Below are 14,930 nucleotides of genomic sequence, written 5' to 3'. Positions count from 1 at the left end.
ATTTGTAAATTTGAATTCTCATTCACAATCAAGAAAAGACAAAAACTTGAATCTATTGGAAGCTCCAAAATCTGACAAAACATGGTATACAAAAAAGTATGATTGTCTGTAAACTCTAATAATATATACTCATTCTTGGCTTTATTATAATCCTGCAGCCATAGAAACCTCCACTATATATAATTTCCAACTAAGTTCCTCCAATTCAACCCAAGATTTCCCCTTTCTCCTCTACTGTTGAAAGTCAAAAATATAAGAAAAAGGGAAATAAAAAAAGCCCAAAAAATAAAAAGCCTTAGATTATAAAGTTACATTCTTTTCATTCATACTGATTCTATTTCCTTCACTGTATATACTCATGTAAGTTCCTGATTATTTAGTGCTTTCTTATACTATGATATATTCCATTGAGGAGTGGCACATTCACACACACACACTTCGTCAGAAATTATAATTTATATATAGAAAATAATATTGTGTATATAGTTCAAAAATTACTTTTGATAGATATATATTAAATCTTGAACACCCTTCGTGAAATTTTTGGCTTCGCCATTGCCATTGAGCATAACTTAATTAAAATAATATTGTGTTTTTCATTGTTGTGTAGAACAGCTTTGAGGGAAATATTCAAGAAACCTTTGTCCTGGACAGGGTGAAAAATCTCTGTAGAGGATAAGGATGGCTTCATCAATGAGGGAAAATGAGCTGGTGAGGTCTATGAGCAAAAAGGGGAGTTTTTCGTCAGCTAGCAGGAGGGGTTCTTGGGCTTCAGCAAGCCTTCGCGAGGCATTTGGTGCACCGGGAGGGGATGTTTTCGTGAAAAGTGGGAGGCAAGATGATGAAGATGAGCTGAAATGGGCTGCAATTGAGAGGCTACCTACTTATGACAGAATGAGGAAGGGAATCTTGAAGCAAGTCTTGGACAATGGAAGAGTTGTTCATGAACAAGTTGATGTAGCGCATATGGGAATGCAAGAAAAGAAGAAACTTATGGATAGTATACTAAATGGTATTGATGAAGATAATGAGAGATTCCTTCTCAGGCTCAAAGATCGTATCGAAAGGTGAAAAAATATATGAACTGCTTTTGACAGCTTTTGAAAGAATCAAAGTTCTTATTTTTTGGAGTAAAAAGTATGAGATAATAAACTTTGTCAAACAGGGTTGGAATCGATATTCCAAAAATCGAAATCAGGTTTGAGCACTTGTCAATTGAAGGAGATGCGTACGTTGGCAGCAGAGCTCTTCCAACACTATGGAATTCAACCATCAACTCATTAGAGGTAGTTAAATTTTCATTATCTGAATCTTTTGTATATCTAAGACATTTATTCAAGTATTGATACTTAAGTTTGAGGATTACTCTTTGTTTTCTTATGTTTAATAGGGACTTCTTGGGCTTCTTAGGCTTTCACCATCTAAGAAGAAATCTGTCAAAATACTGGATGACATTTCTGGAATTGTAAAACCATCTAAGTATGAAGTCTTTGTCCTAATATTTAGGCCTCCTTTTATAATATCTTTTCACATTGTTGTGTTTCTGACCAGTTGTTATCATTGTTTTCCGTTAAAAATTTGGACTCCTATTATTAGGATGACGCTGCTTCTTGGACCTCCAGCCTCAGGAAAAACTACATTGTTGAAGGCACTTGCAGGAAAGCTGGAGCAAGATCTTAGGGTTTGTCATTTTCTTTCCGGTCTGATCATTCTTGGTGTTCTTTTAATGAAAAAACTGATAATCTTGTTAAAACTTGACATTCTTGGACTTTTTTCCTTTCAAATTAATGTAGGTAAAGGGGAAGGTCACCCACTGTGGTCATGAACTCAAAGAGTTCATTCCCCAGAGAACTTGTGCTTATATCTGCCAGCATGATCTTCATCATGGTGAGATGACAGTAAGAGAGACCTTGGATTTCTCAGGGCGCTGCTTTGGAGTTGGTTCCAGATATGAACTGCTAGCTGAGCTCTCGAGACGAGAGAAAGATTCAGGAATTAAACCAGACCCTGAGATAGATGCATTCATGAAAGCCATATCAGTGGCTGGGCAAAAGACCAATTTGGTCACTGACTCTGTTCTTAAGGTCCGGTTTCCCTCCTAAAATATGAAGTTCCATTTATTTTCCACATATGTTAAGGTGACTAACAAGTTTTTTTGCACCAGATACTTGGACTGGATATTTGTTCTGATACAATGGTGGGTGATGAAATGAGAAGGGGAATTTCTGGTGGGCAGAAGAAGCGTGTAACGACAGGTATATGATGAGTTATACTAGCCAAGTTCTAAAGTTTGTTTTGGTTTTCTAGTCTCAAGAAAAATCACTACCAAATTCAAATGTGATAACACATACTTAAAGGTTGTTGATGGATATGAATGCAGGAGAAATGTTGGTTGGACCTGCAAAAGTTTTCTTGATGGACGAAATCTCGACTGGTCTTGACAGTTCAACAACATTTCAAATAGTCAAATATATGAGACAGATGGTTCATATTATGAATGTGACCATGATAATCTCCCTTCTTCAGCCAGCCCCTGAAACCTTTGATCTATTTGATGAGATTATCTTGCTTTCAGAAGGGCAAGTTGTCTACCAAGGTCCACGTGAAAGCGTTCTTGAGTTCTTCGAGAGTGTTGGATTTAAATGTCCTGAAAGGAAAGGAGTTGCAGATTTTCTTCAAGAGGTTACTTCCAAGAAAGATCAAGAGCAATACTGGTACAAGAAGAACGTTCCCTATCAATTTGTGTCAGTACATGATTTTGTTGAGCACTTCAAATCCTTCCATATCGGGCTAAAGCTTTTCGGTGAAGTTCAAGTTCCTTATGACAGAAGTAGAACCCACCCTGCAGCATTGGTGAAAGAGAAGTATGGTATCTCTAACAAAGAACTCTTCAAGGCATGCTTATCAAGGGAGTGGTTGTTGATGAAACGCAACTCCTTCGTCTACATTTTCAAGACTGTTCAGATCACCATCATGGCTATCTTTACGTTCACTGTATTCTTTAGAACGAAAATGAAGCATGGTGAAGCAGAAGATGGAGGAAAATTTTATGGTGCACTGTTTTTCAGCCTTCTCAATGTGATGTTCAATGGCATGGCTGAGCTTGCAATGACTATTTTCAGACTACCAGTCTTCTTTAAACAGAGAGATGCTTTATTTTACCCAGCATGGGCTTTTGCCCTTCCAATTTGGCTCCTTAGGATCCCCATCTCATTGATGGAATCAGGAATATGGATCCTCCTCACATACTACACTGTTGGATTTGCACCTGCAGCTGATAGGTATGTCCACTATAGCCTATAATATTCTAATTTATGATACAGCAATAGATCCTAGCTGACAATCGCAAACTTTCAAAATTCGCTAACTGGTCAATCACCTTTAATAGGTTTTTCCGTCAGTATTTGGCCTATGTGGGAATTCACCAGATGGCGTTGGGACTCTTCCGTTTCATTGCAGCCCTTGGAAGAACACAAGTTGTGGCCAACACTCTTGGTACCTTCACATTGTTGTCAGTTTTTGTCCTTGGTGGATTTATCATTGCCAAAGGTTAGCAACTGAAACTAGATATATTAGCTCATGAAGTGAGATTTATTAATCATTTCAAGATTGAAATTCCATCAAGCTGTGAGTCTGATATATGTAACTGGTTGTTCCAACAGATGACCTCCAACCTTGGATGAAATGGGCATATTACCTTTCCCCCATGTCATACGGACAGAACGCTATAGTTCTTGTTGAATTTCTTGATAAAAGATGGAACAAGGTAACTGAGCTTGTATTTAATTACATCTTAGACATTCATTTTTTATTTCTATCTTTTGATATTCTAATAATATCTTACACTCTTCCAGCCCAATGAGGATCCAAGCTTTCAAGGGAAAACAGTTGGAATAGAGCTTCTTAAAGCCAGAGGGATGTTCACTGAGGACATTTGGTACTGGATTTGTGTTATTGCACTGTTTGCGTTCTCCTTGTTTTTCAACCTCTGCTTTGTTGCAGCACTCACATACCTAAAACGTAAGAGATGTTACTTGATAGTGAATTTCTTCCTTTGCTGGACACAAGCTTCAGTTTTCACCATCTTTTAAAACTTGATTGCAGCTCTTGGAGATACTAAATCTATTATGGTCAATGAAGAAGGCAGTCAAAACAAGGAAAAGAAGATGAAAGTAATGCCAGATGAAGGTTCAAGATTAAGAACATCTCTTTGTTTTCGAGAATTTGAATTGTATATCAATAAATGCCATTGATGTGCTGCTTATTTATCTGTTCTGATATATCAGGAAAGAACACTTCAGAAAATATAAATTCAAACGGTGCAGACAGCGCAACCAACAAAAAGGGCATGGTGCTGCCCTTCCATCCTTTGTCCCTTTCATTTGAGCATGTGAATTACTATGTTGATATGCCTGCTGTAAGTTCTTTTTCCTACTTCTAATGGTTTACTATAATTGTAAAAAGAATATCTGAGTCAGATGTTGCATGTATAGTTTTGTTTGGCACCTCTTCGATAAATCCTGTATATAATCAAAATCCTTACTGGTCAATGAATGATCTCTGAATCAGGAAATGAAAAGCCAAGGAATTGAAGAAACGCGACTCCAGCTTCTACGAGAAGTGAGTGGTGCTTTTAGACCAGGTGTGCTAACAGCATTAATGGGTGTGAGTGGTGCTGGAAAGACTACTTTGATGGATGTTTTAGCTGGAAGAAAAACCGGTGGATACATTGAAGGGAGTATCTGTGTTTCTGGCTATCCAAAGATCCAAGAGACCTTCGCTCGAGTTAGTGGCTACTGTGAACAAAATGACATTCATTCTCCACATGTCACTGTTTATGAATCTCTTCTATACTCAGCGTGGCTGCGTCTTCCTTCAGATGTCGTCAAGGGAACTCGAATGGTATAGTACTCTCCTCTTATTTTGCCAGCAAGATTTTCTTTTCATCTACTGAACAAGTATTGATCGTTCTGTTGTTTTATTCAGATGTTTGTGGAGGAAGTGATGGAGTTGGTTGAGCTTACATTATTGAGAGATTCTCTAGTTGGCCTTCCAGGAGTTGATGGATTATCTACTGAACAAAGAAAGCGGCTTACTATAGCTGTGGAGTTGGTTGCTAATCCTTCCATCATCTTCATGGATGAGCCTACGTCCGGTCTGGATGCTCGAGCTGCTGCAATCGTCATGAGAGCTGTAAGGAACACTGTGGATACCGGAAGAACTGTAGTTTGCACAATTCATCAACCAAGTATCGACATATTTGAATCATTTGATGAGGTACTAACTTCTTGAATCTAGTCCAACATCTACAACTAGTTCATACAATCATTCACTTGAACTTGAATTTTTCACTACTACAATGCCATTATCCATGCAGTTATTCTTGATGAAAAGAGGAGGACAAGTCATTTATGCTGGACCCCTCGGTCGCAATTCTCAATACTTGACAGAGTATTTTGAAGTAAGATGATTATTCATTTTGTACAACAGTTACCATTCTATTATAAGTCCTCTACATTCATGCAAATGATCTTTTATATACCAACTGTTTCAGTCTATTCCCGGGGTTAACAAGATCAAAGATGGATATAATCCTGCTACTTGGATGCTTGAGGTCAGTGCTGCATCCATTGAGACTCAGTTCGGTGTAAACTTTGCAGAAATTTATACCAACTCTGATCTGTATAGGTATGAGAAACAATCAAACTGATCAATTACCATTATTCGTTGTTCTATTCCCTACATCCATGTGTCGATCATACTAAATCTTTCGTAAACTCCCTGAATTTGCAGGAGAAATGAAGAACTAAATAAGGAGCTAAGTACTCCAGCACCAGGGTCCAAGGACCTGTACTTCCCTACCAAGTACTCTCAGCCTCTAATGACTCAATTCAAGGCATGTTTCTGGAAACAGCATTGGTCTTATTGGAGGAATCCACAGTACAATGTCATCAGATTTTTCATGACAACGGTCATTGGAATTATATTTGGCGTCATTTTCTGGGACAAAGGAGGAAAATTGTGAGTCACTCTCCTAAAACTTGAATACTGAGCTTCAATTTTTAGACAGAAAGTGGATCAACTCTTAATTGAACTATTCTTTCTATCAGCGAAAAACAGCAGGACCTTTCAAATCTTATGGGAGCAATGTATGCTGCTGTTCTATTTCTTGGAGGAACAAACACTTCTGCTGTACAATCTGTTGTAGCTATCGAGAGAACAGTGTTCTACCGCGAAAGAGCAGCAGGGATGTTTTCAGCCTTGCCATATGCTTTTGCTCAGGTATATGAACTGAACATAAAGTTCAAATGAATTGTAAAATCATCAATTTTGTCAACAAATCAAACTTATTACTATTTGTTCCTTGATAGGTTACTGTGGAAACAATCTATGTCGGGATCCAAACTTTCCTTTACAGCCTAATCCTTTACTCGATGATTGGATTCGAGTGGCAAGCTGACAAGTTCTTCTGGTTCTACTACTACGTGTTCATGTGCTTCGTCTACTTCACACTCTATGGAATGATGCTTGTAGCCCTCACTCCAAATTACCAGATAGCAGCAATTGTCATGTCTTTCTTCCTCAGCTTCTGGAACCTCTTCTCTGGTTTCCTCATTCCTAGGATGGTAAGGAAAATATTGATATCCCACAATTACTCTACTTTTCACAAACTAAATATATTGTTTATGACATCTTTTACTATGAACGTCTTTGGTTAAGCTTATAAGCACTTTTTGACTTGTCTACGCATTTGGTAAACACTAAAAGTGTTTATAAGCCAAAAGCGGTCATAAGTTGATCACCTCCCACTCATAATTTTATAGCTTATAAGCAATTTTGGCTTGACCAAACCTTTCACGATTTTATCCTGAAATGTTTTGTGATCTCTGAAATACTCTTCCTAAACATAACTTTTAATTATCTCTCTATTCTATTTTCGTCATTCGTCCCTTTTTATGACAAAATACTTCAAATTTACATACTATTGTAAATATCTTCAAGGGCATTGAAAAAGTGCTTATTAGCCTCAACACTTCTATCTAAAGATGTAACTGCTTATTCTAAAAAGTGATTTTCAGCACTTGATGCTTATGAGCTAACTCAAACGGGCTTTTACATGTGTATTGCAGCAAATTCCAATATGGTGGAGGTGGTACTACTGGGGTTCACCAGTTGCATGGACAATTTATGGTCTCATTACATCTCAATTGGGAGACAAAACAGAACGTGTTCATGTTCCTAGTCATGATGGTACTCCTAGTTATATTCAACTGAAGGATTACCTCAAACAATACTTGGATTATGATTATGACTTTCTTGGAGCAGTTGCTGCTGCCCATCTTGCTTGGGTGCTTCTCTTCTTCTTTGTCTTTGTTTATGCCATCAGAGTCCTCAACTTCCAAAAGAGATAAAAGCCAAGAAAATATCCAACATGTTCTATTCTTCTTTTTTCTTCTTCACTTTCTTTAGGACAATTCAAGGAAAATAATGTATGTACTCTAGCATTATTTCTCCAGAATTGTATAGTTTCATTCTTCCAAATTTGTATCAATTGATGTTTTTATATGAAATAAAATAACGTTCGATCATATCGATTGACCATTTGATATAATTGCTATGCTTAGTGTGTGACTCATTGGTTTTTTTAGAATTAGGATTAAAAGAGATCAGATCACATAGTATGAACTAAAAACTATAGAATTAATAACCAATCCAACACTTTGCATTAGTTGGATCTAAAGAACCAGCAAAGATATGATATATAAATAATATCTTTGTAGCAACTGAAATCTTTTGCATAAACAAAAAAAAAACTGATTTTAAGTTGAAAAGCAAAATAGACAAAAAAAAAATTAAAAAAATATGTGGATAAGTAGAAGGATGAGAGAAAAAGAATATCAATGATATAAAATTTGTATATGAGTAATCTCATAAAAGGCAGTGTAATAAAGTATCAATACGCATTCATACCATAACAGAAATAATCTTATTATTGTAATAGACGAAAAGAACAAGAGCTTCTAGCCAATAAAGACTCAGAAGATTGACTCAAGAACCAATTTCATTCTAAGCTCCATTATAAAATTCTAATCTAACCATTCAGTAAGAAGTGATGGGAACGACGGAACTTATGGTTCAAGCTTAACATGCAAATTTTATTCGAAAATGAATTAATCAACTCTTATTTTAGCTATTGATAAACTTCAGCCTCGACTAGTGAAAACATAAATATTTACTCTATATTTCTGTCATTCTAAGGTGAATATAGAAGAGACTAGTTGAAGATTGTTTATAGATGTTAATCAACATAAGCACAGAAAAATAGTGAGAGGTAACTGACAAACTCCATCCATCAAGCAATCATTAAGCAATAAGAAGCTTTGGCCATTACCCCTAAATGTAATGTGTTTGATTTGCACCAAAAGTTTACAAAGGCAATCTACAGCACTAATGTAGCAAAAGAACAGTGAATAATAGAGCAAAAAAGAGAGGTACCATAAGCTAGCTTATAGGTTTTAAAGTTTGATACAAAGCTGTGGATATGAACTGAGTTCTACTCAATTCACAATCCTTCAGTTTGCTTTGTACCTTTCTTTCACCCTACTATCTACATTGCTTTCCTCTTTTTTTTCCCCTCTGTGTGATTAAATTTGTGTTCTGAAAAGATGACGTGGGTTCTATCCAGCTGCGATGAAAACTTTAATCCTTAATCATCCTCTACAGATTTGACAGGAGCATCTACAAAATCACGAATCTCCTTTTTGCTCTTGATTAAACTTCTCCTCTTGGTGTCAATATCAACTTTATCCAAGTCTTCCGCTATTCCCATGTAACCATAGAGCAAAATTTCCTCAACTTTATCCCCCTTAACATTTCTGTTGTCGATGCCTTTGCCCTTGGTAGAAATTACTACTCTAAAGTCCTTCCTTCCACGCTCTTCTTCCATGAAGTAGTTATGAAGCTTTTCTGCATACTGAATGCCAGGGATAGTGCCCAAGAACTTCACCAGTAATACACTGCCATTACCAGGCTTCCCCATACAAACCTTCATTTTACCACCACTAAAACCTTTACCTGTCATTGAAGATTACAGAGAAAAAAAAAGAATATTGTCATCAATTACAGCAAGACACAATGGCAAGCGCTCTAAGAAAACAAATGAAAGAAACTTTCTATCTGCAGGATATGTTTATGAACTGCTACTGACAGTAGATGGAAGCAAGGCAGTCCTCCTCATAGTTACATCCCCCTCCCAAGGATAGAACTCAAAACCAGATAAACAAAAAGGTGGTACAACACACGCACCTCTTAGAAAGTTCTCAACAGCTTCAGTAGTCGTAACTTTTTGCCCATCTAGGCCAGTTACCAATCCAGAGAAATTATGTATAACAACCACTGGTGGCCAGAGAATAAGATCTTCCTTCTGCGCTAACGCATTTGGGGCAGGAACAGCCACCGGAACCCATAATTTGCCCTCGGGGGGTGCATCACTGTTCCACCCCATTAGGAAACATATTGCCTTGTGAAGACCCAAGTGTTTTGCTTTCAACCATACCTTTTGCGACATAAAACAATGTACTGCCAAGGATCGAGTATCTTTGAACTCTTTCAATTGACTGAAAAAGTAAAATTATTTAGCAGTTGCAAAGATAACACAAGTATATGGACAAATACACAAGAAATAAATTTAAATAACTAGTTGGGCCATGCAAAACTGTCCATGTGAAGAAGAACAGAAAGTGAAATCACCAACCTACTCCAGCACAAGAAGGAAACATTCAAAAGTCAAGAGGACAACAGGTTATCAAGCATCCTTAGATTGACAAGGTGATACCAACATTACAAAGTCAAACTAAGATGGGAGTCATATTGAGGACTCTGGAGGATGTTCTAACCAACACAAGTTCAGCTTTAAATAACCATCTCCTCAGAGGCCTATAACTATATTCAGTACTTTGTTTACTCTATTGCTATTTCCTACGATGTTTGTATTTCATTTCCTTCATTGTACCTTGGCGGCACTGTATCTCCATAACCTTGTACTCTTTATCTGACCAGAGAACACTACAAATAAATGTTTTCTATTTTCTTCATAACAAGAACTCAATAAATGACAAGCACAACATGAATATTTCCAATTTTGGACACATGTCATAAGTATCAATGTCATTTGTGTTTCTATTTAACAGAAATCCAAATAAGATACAAAAAAAGATAGCAAAAACAATAAGGAGAATCAAAATAAACTTATGGCACGTTATTCTGGAACAGTGAATGCCACACAATGGTTCAACTACAGCTAGTGGTAGCAAAAGGGCTAGGTGGGTCAAATTTGGGTGGGTTGAAAATGGGTAAAATGGGTCAACATAACATAGGTAATAATTCAACCTGCATATATTTCATATGGGTAAAAGTGGATTGGGTAACTAATGGGTTGGGTAAAAGACATGCTGACCCATATTTTCATGAGTAAATAGTACTTTACTTTAGAATTCAATAACCGGAAAATACTTAGTTTTTTATTTTTTAGATGAGAAATGTTGAAGATACTTAGTTTATTTTTATTTTATCATAAAGTCATAAAAAAAATCCTACAACTTTACAAAAAAAAAAATTAGAATAAAACGTGCTTAATATTTTCCAAAATATTGTCAAGCAGCCGATCTTAGTTTCATGGATTTTCTTTTCTTTGAAGAACACTTAAAATAGAATATCAGATACTTTTTCATTTGAAATTTTAGTCTCATCAATATTACTCACTTCATGCCATCTATGCACATAGCAAAAGAAAACAATAATATTCAAAACAAACATAATTCATAGCTTTGATCTTGTACAAAGCAAGTGAATTACAATAACAACAACATACCCAGTGAAATCCCACAAGTGGGGTCTGGGGAGGGTAGGATGTACGCAGACCTTACCACTACCTCATGGAGATAGAGAAGTTGTTTCCAAAAAAACCTCGGAAGCAGGTGAATTATATAAGCAAATATGCATCATATTGTGATCAAACAAGAAGAATCAAACATGTGATCCAACAGTTATGCCACTCGTGCCCATTAATTAATGAAAATTAAGTTCTATATATCGAAAAACAAATATTGATATATGTGAAAGTATTACTATGAACTATTAGAGCTTTACAACTAATAATTTTCTTTTAATGACGAATAGACAAGAAACACCAATACCTAAGTTAAGAAGAGAACTTATAATTCACGAAGCAGAAGTTGAGGGGAATAACCAACGGTTCTAGTATAGTGCTAAACCCATTACCGCTAACCCATATTTTACACACAAGTACCCATATTTTTATGGGTTGATTATGGGTTTAAACCCAAATTTTACCCATTTAAAAAATTACTCACCCAACCCACTTTGCCAAAATATGGGCTCATTTTGCAGGCACTAACTACAACCATACTTGATTCGGCACGCATTACTATTTCAGAGAAGCAACTATAAGCTAGTCAAAGAAGGGTAAATCCAAAAGAAATTCAGAAAATGTGATATCATCCAAGTGGCAGCGGATAATATGTAACTAACATGCTATATGGTTAACATTCAAACACAAATAAGAAGACAGACCTCTTGGCACAAACAATGCAGTATAAGCCACCAGCCCTGCCTTGCTCCTTGTATCTTTTCTGAGTTGCAACACTCTCATTCAACTTTTTGGTATAAGATAGGGAGAAATTATGTACCCGTTGCTTAAATTCAATTGAATCTTCAGGTAACTCAGTTTTTGCACAAGCTACCTGATCCTTTAATTCTTTGACCACATGGTCAGATGCTTCTGTTTCTTTATCATCATTGCCTCTTATCCAAACATTTTTTGAAAGATGATGTTTCTTGTTACATTGAGTTGAAACGTACTGTCTCAGTGAACTGGAATTCTCATGCACCTTTTGATTTTTACCAGGATTATATGGTCTAACAAGGTGCCTTTGCCCCTGATTTATTGAACCACGATATGAAAATAAGCCATCAGTGGCAGCAACTCTACCATAAAGATCCCCGCTGTATGTCCTTTCTGCCTTTCCAAACCATTCGTCATCCTCAAAGTTCTCCAGAGACAGTAAGCCACTAGCATCTTGATCATCCCACACCTCGTTCCTATAATCTATATCTTGAGTTCTATTGATGTTTTTCTTCCATTCACTGAACACAATCCGTCCAGAACTGTGCTCCATCTTTTCTTCATCTAAAATGTACTTCCTCTTCTCTGACCTTATTAGATGACCATAGCCTCCAATTACACCCGATTCAATCTTCCTTGGTCGAATCCTATCTCCAAGCATTTCCATTTCATGTTCAAGCCGGGGTGATCTCCTCCACCTTTCAGCATAGGAATTAGAATGTTCGTTCTTGCTGCTATGGTAATCCAGTCGCCTCAGAGGAATCTCTTCACGACAGGGAACATCCAAATTTTCTATGTCTGATTCTCTTAGATTTTGTGTATCAACATTAGTATCATTCGAATCCACATAAAACTGACCTTGGCTTGATCTCACTAATGATCTGCCATCAAAAAAGCTCATTGAAAGTGGTTGTTTGTTCAAAGAATGGTGATCCCATGAACTACTGTTGATGACATCTCTTCGACGAAACTCATTGTCACTAATATTCTCTCTATGGTAATCCAGTCTCCTTAGAGGAATCTCTTCATGACAGGGAACATCCAAATTTTCTCTGTCTGATTCTCTTACATTTTGTGTATCAACATTAGTATCATTAGAATCCACATAAAACTGACCTTGGCTTGATCTCATTAATGATCTGCCATCAGAAAAGCTCATTGAAACTGGTTGTTTGTTCAATGAATGGTGATCCCATGAACTACTGTTGATGACATCTCTTCGAGCAAACTCATCGTCACTGATATTCTCTCTAAGGGGTACCAAAAGAATTTGTGCCCGAGCATGCCTTTTGTCAAGTACTGCCTGTTCAAGAAAAGGCATCTTTTCATATGAATGAACATAATCACTAGTATCTCTCGGTATCCCTTTCGGATATACATAATCCATATTGTCAGCCCTAGGAGAACTAACTTTATCATACTGGTAGCTTGTCAGTTCCTTATGCCCAGCTGCATAATCTTCCAAGGTGTTATAAATTTGATTTTCACCATATTCATTGAGATATAATGGTTGTCTATGCTTCGTGGAACTCCTTGAATGAATATCCCCAAGCAAATGCATATCATCTTGAATCATAGGAGCATAATTCATCCTAGAGGTTCCAGAGGATGTGGCCGAACATTCCTTATACTGAGAGGGGGCAGCAAGATCCTTAGACCGGGACACTGACTCCATGTAGCGCGAAACATCTTTAGGATGAAATCTAGTTCTTTCCTCTCTTTCAAGCATTTCAATTGCCGACAATTTATCTACAAGGAAAGGATCAGGGTAACGAGCAATCTCATCCCTAAACCTAATCTCTCGAGGTTGCACATGGGTTGATAAAGGACTCCTTGCAGCCTCCACATACTTTGAAGATTGAGAATCAAAGGGCAAACTATGAGCTCCTCGGCTTGACCCATCTTCTAAAACCAACAGTTTATGTCTGTCCGATCCGTATTGATGCACACCACCTCTCTCTTTATTCATATTATGGCTTTGAACACTTCTAGCACTGACATATTCATAATCATAATCCACACCAGTGCGATGTGCAGCTTCATATCTATACTCGTAATCAAATAAATCATATCTTCTCCTCTCTTTCTCATCCCTACTCAAAGAAGCCTGATAATGATGTTGAGGCTTTTTATGCACTTGTCGATAAACAGGCGACTTCGACTTAAACTGACGCTGCACTATATCACCTCTATAACTAAATTCTTCATCTCTCACCATTAACCCACTCCTCCTCAACTGGGGTTCCCTTTTATCAGGTCTATCACTAAAATCTTGATATCTATCCATCACCTCCCTCCTCAACTGGGGTTCCCTTATATCACCTCTATCACTAAAATCTTGATCTCTATCCATCACCTCCCTCCTCTGCCAACTAACTCGCGGAGACTCTCCCTCTCTCCGAGGGCTCAAACTCCTCTGCCTATGTGAAGACTGTTCCATTACCCCACTATCACGCATAAAGCAACGATCAGACTCCAATTCAACTCCATGCCCTCTTAATCTCTCATCCCTATAAACTCGCTCTACATTAACATCATCCTCCACCGGCCTCATTTCTTCTTCTTCTTTCCCCTTTTTTGTTTCTTTCAGTACTACCCTAAAACGACTCACCCAAAATACTCTTCGGTTAGTACATAACTTCAATACCACAATTACAAAAAAAATCTACAGAATCAAACATTAACCACCCAAATTTCTCTGACATCAGCATTGCCCGTTCATTTCTTTCCCTTTTTTTCCTCAACTTTAATCACTGGAAATAGAAACTTAGTACTACTACAAATCTACGTAGTCGTTATCGTTATCGCTGTATACTAAAAGATGTTTGTTTATTCAAGCCCTAACCCTACTACCATTTTCGTTGGCTTTCTTACTACTTCATGCACGAATCAAGGAGGAAGAGCAAAACTGAGACCGCCATGAACGATCTAGTTGAGTTGTGTGTATCAAACTGGTAATGCAGAGAATTTGTTTTGAGGATTTGAGGAAAACTCTCTCAATGCCATAGAATTTGGGAACATTTTCACTCTGTGCCTCTTTAAAATGGAAATTATATTCGTCTTTCTGCTTTCCTCCTCTCTTATACTTTCACATTAAGTCAATTTAACTCATTTTTAGACTTAAATTGAATTACATTATTTTAGTAATTAAATTTAAATATTTAAAAACTATACGAAAAGTATTATAAGTTATAATTTTTTAAATATTATTACGATGAAAATATTAATCTTAAAATTTTGATCAGAGTTTATGCAGTTGACTCTCGAGAAGCGAAACGTAACGAGT

The 14,930-nt window shown here is 36.9% G+C and overlaps 2 protein-coding genes across 4 annotated transcripts; one reads left to right on the top strand and one right to left on the bottom strand.

The window, feature by feature from the left end:
* Positions 1–635: 635 nt before the first annotated feature.
* Positions 636–7,412, top strand: LOC129886467 (pleiotropic drug resistance protein 2-like). Of its 3 annotated transcripts, none has more exons than XM_055961164.1 (20): positions 636–1,067; positions 1,166–1,286; positions 1,391–1,479; positions 1,597–1,681; positions 1,794–2,084; positions 2,165–2,255; positions 2,381–3,281; positions 3,389–3,549; positions 3,663–3,766; positions 3,855–4,020; positions 4,105–4,140; positions 4,272–4,417; positions 4,570–4,902; positions 4,987–5,277; positions 5,378–5,461; positions 5,555–5,688; positions 5,794–6,021; positions 6,111–6,282; positions 6,372–6,626; positions 7,131–7,412. In XM_055961164.1, exons 1-20 carry the CDS (start codon positions 682–684, stop codon positions 7,410–7,412), a joined length of 4,356 nt encoding a protein of 1,451 aa, XP_055817139.1. In that variant the 5' UTR covers positions 636–681. The 3 variants fall into 3 exon arrangements, with proteins under 3 accessions (XP_055817139.1, XP_055817146.1, XP_055817155.1); XM_055961171.1 differs by having other exon boundaries at positions 4,105–4,146; positions 4,287–4,417; XM_055961180.1 differs by having other exon boundaries at positions 3,663–3,774; positions 3,872–4,020; positions 4,105–4,143; positions 4,287–4,417.
* Positions 7,413–8,388: 976 nt separating this feature from the next.
* On the bottom strand, positions 8,389–14,682 carry LOC129899848 (uncharacterized). The gene is made up of 3 exons (XM_055974859.1): positions 11,593–14,682; positions 9,307–9,617; positions 8,389–9,075 (listed from the first exon to the last, which is right to left on the bottom strand). Exons 1-3 carry the CDS (start codon positions 14,196–14,198, stop codon positions 8,708–8,710), a joined length of 3,285 nt encoding a protein of 1,094 aa, XP_055830834.1. The 5' UTR covers positions 14,199–14,682; the 3' UTR covers positions 8,389–8,707.
* Between the last annotated feature and the right edge of the window lie 248 nt (positions 14,683–14,930).

Source organism: Solanum dulcamara, chromosome 1 (genome assembly GCF_947179165.1).
Source record: "Solanum dulcamara chromosome 1, daSolDulc1.2, whole genome shotgun sequence".
Lineage (NCBI taxonomy): Eukaryota > Viridiplantae > Streptophyta > Magnoliopsida > Solanales > Solanaceae > Solanum > Solanum dulcamara.
The sequence above is the reverse complement of the archived record's forward strand: the minus strand, read 5'-3'. Positions and strand labels throughout refer to the sequence as shown.